At 39.9% G+C, this 7,149-nt stretch overlaps 1 protein-coding gene across 1 annotated transcript; it reads right to left on the bottom strand.

Annotated features, from left to right (window-relative positions):
- Positions 1 to 1,909: 1,909 nt before the first annotated feature.
- On the bottom strand, positions 1,910 to 6,244 carry zic2a (zic family member 2 (odd-paired homolog, Drosophila), a). Its single transcript, XM_010879785.4, has 3 exons — positions 4,596 to 6,244; positions 3,103 to 3,266; positions 1,910 to 2,945 (listed from the first exon to the last, which is right to left on the bottom strand). The coding sequence occupies exons 1-3, from the start codon at positions 5,566 to 5,568 to the stop codon at positions 2,748 to 2,750; spliced, it is 1,335 nt and encodes a 444-aa protein (XP_010878087.1). The 5' UTR covers positions 5,569 to 6,244; the 3' UTR covers positions 1,910 to 2,747.
- Positions 6,245 to 7,149: the final 905 nt, after the last annotated feature.

Below are 7,149 nucleotides of genomic sequence, written 5' to 3'. Positions count from 1 at the left end.
CACAGAATTGAGTCTATGACAGACTAAAATGTGGCGATTTCACGTCGTCTCAGAATGAGAAAGCTACTCGCCACCTGCACTCGGTTATCGCTCATGAAATTACATTAGATTTTTGTCCCGTGGCCAACCACTTTTCTCCTGCATCACTCATTTAATTTTATACGGACAATAGCCTGGATGCCTGTATGGTAATTGGTGGGTTGGTAAAAAATCACGAACGTGCTGTATATATACATAGAGCGTAATACATGTTATAGAAACTATAATGGGTTACCAGTGATGAACGAGTGCAAATAAGAGCAAAGACTGGGCAAAACCAATGCTCTCTAAACGTGTTCGGCTCTCCAACGACCAGTAGAGGCTACAAGTCAACGCCACGGTGAAAAAGAACATGTTGATTCCGGCCTCCTTCCTACACTTCCCACTTTGTCCAATAACATCAAAAGACGTTGTTGTAGTTTCTGTCATTAGCTGAAATATTTACTTCAATAGCGCGTTTATTGAGTGAAAATAATTTCCGAGGGCACATATAGCAAAGAAACTGTCAAAAAAAACTACCCACGCCGATTAAAATGATGTAGTTTGACAATGTGTTCAACGAGAGCCATGCATTTACACAGTTTCATAATTAGGACCATAGTGTTTTGTCTGTGTTTAGTTATTCAAACAGTAACCACTTAAATCGGCTACTCAACCTGTGTTGCCTAAACAATTCAAACCACTTACTATTCCAGAAACAGTCTCAGTCAAATAAAGTATACCCAAGTGGTTGAAATACATCAATACAATTGTATTAATTATATGGCTCAGATGCATTGACCTACACCTCTAACCTTGTCTCGGCATGCAGAATGCGCGAGCCCTCCATTGGGCAGGGTCAAGCTCAAGTTCACGACTGCTCTAGCTGTGCAACACCCCTGTCTTCCACTAAAATGCCCAGGATGGGGAGTGTTTTTCGGCAGGCCTTTCGGGATTAGGCTACCGTGGTCTTTCTATGAAGCGTAAAGCCTGTGCCAAAACGGTTAAAAGCTACTGCCGTTTAATGAAACTCCAATTGAAATTGTCAGTCATTACCAGGTGTTAAATTCCAAAATCTAATTCAATTTGGTTTAATGGACAAATAAGGGATTCGGTGCGCAGCAATTATGTTACAGCTTTTAGGCTACATAAGATGCAGGTTCGAGTAGCCTGATTTAAACGTTTAAGTAGACAAATATTTTTGTTATATTTACAGTTTGGCCATACGTGGAAGTATAGGCTGCAACCTTATGCGTAGGCTACCCGTATATCTTGACGCTGAAAGCCGCGCTGGTAGTTGCGGTCAGAAAGCACTAAAATATGGTTATACACACAGTGGTTACATATAATATTGTTATATATTAAGTCTAAACTCATACTTGCAATATTTTGCTATAACCTATGAGTTGACGTGTTTTTAAGTTGCTTAAACTATGGGAAAGACCATGCATGTATGCTGATGGAAATTGGTGAACTACACGCAGTTCCACATTATATTTTGCTGTAACATTGGTAGTAGTTTAACTAAATCTGTGCACTTTTTTGAGTAGCTCAAAACCTGTTTTGCAATGCAGCGTTTAGGGTGTTAACCATTTAATTTTGTGAATTTTGTGTTTCGTGATTAAAAAACACGTTCATATGGCTATTACCCAAAATTGATATTTTTTTGCAATTACATGTATCTATTACATTTCATTATATATATATATATATATATATATATATATATATATATATATATATATATATATATATATATATATATATATATATATGTTTTTTGTTTTTTTTTACAGTTTTAGGCTACATAAGGGTACAATTACAGTGCCTAACAATTCTGGGTATTAAGAAGACATCAAGAGAGAGAATGCTTTTCAACACTTGCAACACTTTTATTATATTTGTATGCAGTAAAATCCTTATCACAATAATGAAGAAAACACTTCTTTAACTTTGAACAAAACATAACAAAACAACTGCCCGTGTTTAGCTCATAATTGTACATATTTATAGTAAAGAAACATTCTTTATAAATATTGTTTCATCTGTAGCAAGTAAATACCATAATTTAATTACAAACTGATAAATATGGCAGTTGATATTTACAAAAGGAAGGATGTAGATACAGAAAATCCAACGGCACAACGTTTATTTTCCTCACAATCTTCCAGATAGTATTTCACAATTAAAAACTTGCAAAGCACGAAACATCACAAGTAAAGCCCAGCAAACTAAATTATACATTCACAAGCAAAATATTGTGGACTGTTTGAGTTAAGTGTTGACTTTGGCACTCATTCCAGTTTATAGATGTTTAGTAGGCCTATAGTTACAATCAGTTTGCCTTAGGATAACAATATTTAACATCATAATACAACTTTTTTCGTAATATGTGCACTAAAAGTCCAGTTAGAGAAGTAGCTACCATTGAAGGAACATCTATACACCTATATAAGACTGACAAAAACTATCACAACCAATGGGAAAGAGGGCGTGTAATAATTATTTACAAATATATTGAATACAACTTGAACAATATTACATATTTTCTTCTGTTTGTATGTGAAGTTTCTTCCCTGGTAGCGTTGAATCGCCTTTTCAGCTTTTGAAGCGTTCATAATAGGTAGGCTATTCGTGCTCTCCTCGGTGCTCGAGTGTCCGAATCTCCTGCGCTGGTTAGGGTTCTGAGCATCTGAGCGATGGTTCTGTATTCGCTTCTCGGTTTAGTCCTAAACATACCATTCACTGAAATTGGACGAAAGGCTGCTGTGACCGCTGTTGTTATTGTGGACTACGGAAGCGGGCGACAAATTGTTGTTGCTTTGGGTCTCCGTAGTGGGAGAGACGAGGCCGGGCGGTGTTGATGACTCGTACCCAGAACTGGCTGCAGGCGAGGAGTCGGATGCTGAAGGGGCCGCTTCATGGACCTGAAAAACGTACAAATAGTCTAATGTTAGTTTATTATACAATGATGCTGAAATCAGAGGAAAAGCAAAACCGTGACTAAAAATGTCAGACGCACGCAAAACACAGACGTAAACAACCTGTATCAGCCTGAAAATGCAAGACTAAAAGTAAATTTACCTTCATGTGTTTTCGAAGAGAGCTAGGATGTGTGTAGGACTTGTCACACATTTTGCAAAGATATGGTTTGTCTGACGTGTGGACGTGCATGTGTTTCTTTCGGTCGCTGCTGTTGGCAAACCGCCTGTCGCAGCCTTCGAACTCACACTGGAATGGTTTCTCTCCTGCAGAAAAATAAGCATAAAACATACATATTAGATTCAGTTACGAGGGAAAAAGTCTGCAAAACCACTGTGCCTTGGGCCAAATACTACACGTTATGCTTCCAATCAGTCATTCAACGAGAAGGAATGGGACATAGCTATTCGTCATGGTGGATGCAGGGATGTTCCCCCACACGCCTTACATTGGGATAGAAATAAGTTGTAACACAAACTTAATTTAAAAATGTATACCTTTGTTTGTGGTCTAGTTTTTGGTTTAATTCGGGAAATGGTAAGGTTTAAGAAATAGCCAAATAACTCTATATGCTAGGTTTATTTCTTTGGATTCACATCAATTGAATCCAAGTTATATTTCACATTCCAGGCCTACTTTATTTCAATGTATTTCAGGAGTCTAAGATTCAAATGTTAATATTAAAATATGTCTAAGTTAAATTTCGCCCATAACAAATAGGCTATTCCATGTGGGGGTAACATGTCTTTGGTGTTGGTGCCGTTCCATTTGCTTATAAACAATTAAAAAAGTAAGTAACTAATTAGCACCTGAATAATTATATGGCCTTATAGCAGAACCAAATCCCAAAAGAAAATAATCAAAATGTGAAAGGCTGGTAATAGCCTGTCTTGCACCTATACTATCAATGGAATGCATATGAAAACAAAAAGCAACGTTACATTCACAGACGACCCATTTGTATGTTCCTGAAGAGTAGTCACTACACAATTTAATAAAAACGAACAGCCACACAATAACCTAACTATATTTCTCAACAGACAAATAATGTTAAAAAATTGATTGGTGAAAAAGAGGCGAGGCATTGCGGAAAAAATCCCAAAAGCTCAGTCTCCCGTAAACATTAAATCGGTTGATGGGATTTACTATACCCTACTCTGAGCACGCGACGCGTAGCGAGCCAGAAGCCCTCGCCTCGCCTTTGACCCATTTTAAAGTTTACGAACCCAAAAAATGTGACAACTTGTAACAATTTCGCACAGTCTGACAAAATATTAAATGTATCCAGAACTGTGAAAACGGCACATTGTTTCCAGAAACACATTTAGAATTGTATAATTCGCTAGCAGCTTTTCTTTTTGATTGAAATCTACTTTGACCGTAGGACATTCAAAGGGAATACCTACTTTGGCAGCCTAAGAATACCACATCGAATTCGCGGACTAGAAAAGGGCGCATTTCTCAGGCTATATAATATCATAGATGATTAAAGAAAGCACGGCATTATTACTCAATTGTGCTTTGTAGCTTACATTTAAGAAACGAATAACTACCCAAGAAATATTTTGATACAATGCTATATCGTATATTTTTACCTGTATGGGTGCGCTTGTGAATCTTCAAGTTTTCCGACCGTGCAAAGACCTTGCCACATCCAGGAAAAGGGCATGGGAAAGGTTTCTCTCCCGTGTGGACCCGAATGTGATTCACCAGTTTATATTTTGCCTTAAACGGTTTGCTCTCGCGGGGGCACTCTTCCCAAAAGCAGATGTGGTTACTTTGCTCCGGCCCCCCGACATGCTCCACCGAGACGTGCGTGACAAGCTCGTGCATGGTGCTGAAAGTTTTGTTGCAACTCTTCTTTGGGTTACTCAGCTGCTCCGGGTCGATCCATTTACAGATGAGCTCCTGTTTGATGCACTGCTGTCGCATATAGCGGAAGAAGGCACCCGGGTGGTGGTGGGCTCCCATATTCATCCCCATGTTCATATTCATACTACTGTACTGGTTATGGAGCTGAGCGGCCGAGTAAGGGTCGGTCCTTGGGCTGGAGACCTGGTGGTACTGGTCGGAACGCCCGAAAACCTCTCCGGGTAGTCCAAGTCGCATTTGACCATTGAGCACATTTGGGGATCCGTGGGCCCCATGCTGGTCGTGGATTCCGGGGAACAGAATGTGGCCTTGACTGTCTGTGTGGGAGTGATGGAGAGATCCCGCGGCGGGGCCGAAAATAGCGTGCTGGCTGGTAGCTGGTGATGATTCTCCGAAGCCACGGCTGCGAAAGAGAAAGTCCCTGGTGGAGTTAAACGGGGAACTCGCATACGAGGTGACATGGGCGGCATGCGCCCCCAAAGCCGCTGCAGGGTAGCCGGGCGCCTGGGAGGTGAATGCAGAGCTCTGTCCCGGAGAAAGATCATGGTTCAGTTTAAACGCACCCATGTGTGCGGAGTCGACGAAGCTATTTTGTGCTAAATTCAAGTCTCTCTCCTGCATCTCGCTCGCAGAGTGATGCCTCGCAAACGTGCCAACTCCCAGTCCGGGGAACTGGTGACCTGCGTCCAGTAACATGGTTTCTCGCAGCGTATTTCGTTCGAGTCAGCTTGTGTGTATAACCAGTTTTTTGGTGAATAATACAAATGAATTGTCTATTCGGTTACGGAAACCACAACTTCCATGCATTGAATCACCATAGCACGCGAAGTTGAAAGCGATGATCCGCTCATAAGAAAAACCGTATAGGCTCGTCTGATCAAATAATAGTCTTTATTCACTGGTAGTTCACTTGTATAAAAAAAATCCCAATAAAACGAAGTGAAGAGATTCCTTTACGTTTTCCTGGAAACTGTGAATGTTGATAGCTTTTAAACACACACGAAGAATGGAATAATTATCTTACTAGGTGTCCTAGCACGGAGAGAGAGCGGGTTGTTGCAGCATCTCGAATTGTTGTTCCGAATTGTGTGTTTACTTCTTTCGCTTGCCTGTGTTTATCGCGGAGGGTCCCTCTTTCTCGGTGGACTGGCACAAGCTCCTCTTACGCCCCCTTTAACTGAAGCCCGGTCATTCATTCCACGCAGCCTCATTGGCCACTACGTCTCATCAATCCCAGGTGCCCCTCCAATAGCAGGTACCGCTTTGGCAACTAATAGCTGAACGCCATTTTCCACTAATAATTACCGCCTACTTTTTAGGAGAGGCTTTTGGGCGAGGGAGGGGTGGTGGAGTGAAAGTAGTATCGGATATGATGCCTAAAACCTTAATTTTATAGGTTCATGTATAACGGGTGGCTTGACAATCACCTCCGACATAGCACGTTCTGTGACTGGGTTAAAAAAGTTTTTAAAATAACTGTAAACATGGTGTGCGACTGTGTTTTGGGGTGTTTGGGGGGTTCTACAAATTTCATGAATTTTAAACAACAATAATTAATATAACATTAGATAGTGAGGTTTATGCTGAAACTAGAATACATTGTTTAACCAAACCAGTGGTTTATGTAGGTATTGAGCGTCTTTTCCCTACTTTTTTCTCTTACAAAACCTCAAAATAATAATAATAGCATTTTATACATTAATGGGTAGTAATACGTACTCTGCAATTCAAAACATGAGAAAATTCAGCAAATAACAGAAGCATATAATGTCGCAAATCTGAAAATAATATAGAATAACAATGTATGAGTACTTTCTGAAAATAGGCTACTTTCTGAAAATGTTTGCTAACATTTTCCCCTAGTAAATAAAATAATGTATGTTAATACCCTTAACAGCTACAGCAATCAATGAACTACCATAGACTCATGTACGTAAATGTGTTCAAATATGACACCTCAGAGTGTGCACAAATTGCAATGCCAGAATAACTCATTTTACATGAGAACAGTAGCCTACAGATTATGTTTATACTCTGTTTGTTGCATTATATTATTTATCTTCATTTAACCAGGAAAAGATCCTTGAGGTCAGAGACCTCTTTTTCGAGGGGAAACTGGCAAGAGGTCAGCAAGAATTATAGTCAGCATGCATACAACACAAGATCACAATACAATCCTTTACGGATACCTTAATTCTGCCTTTCTCCACACACGCTAACACACACTAATGCTGTAAGTAGCCTATGGTATAAGTGTGTTGATGTGATATGAATATT

This window comes from Esox lucius, chromosome 16 (genome assembly GCF_011004845.1).
Source record: "Esox lucius isolate fEsoLuc1 chromosome 16, fEsoLuc1.pri, whole genome shotgun sequence".
NCBI lineage: Eukaryota > Metazoa > Chordata > Actinopteri > Esociformes > Esocidae > Esox > Esox lucius.
Note: the sequence above shows the minus strand (reverse complement) of the source record. Positions and strands in the feature narration are given on the sequence as shown.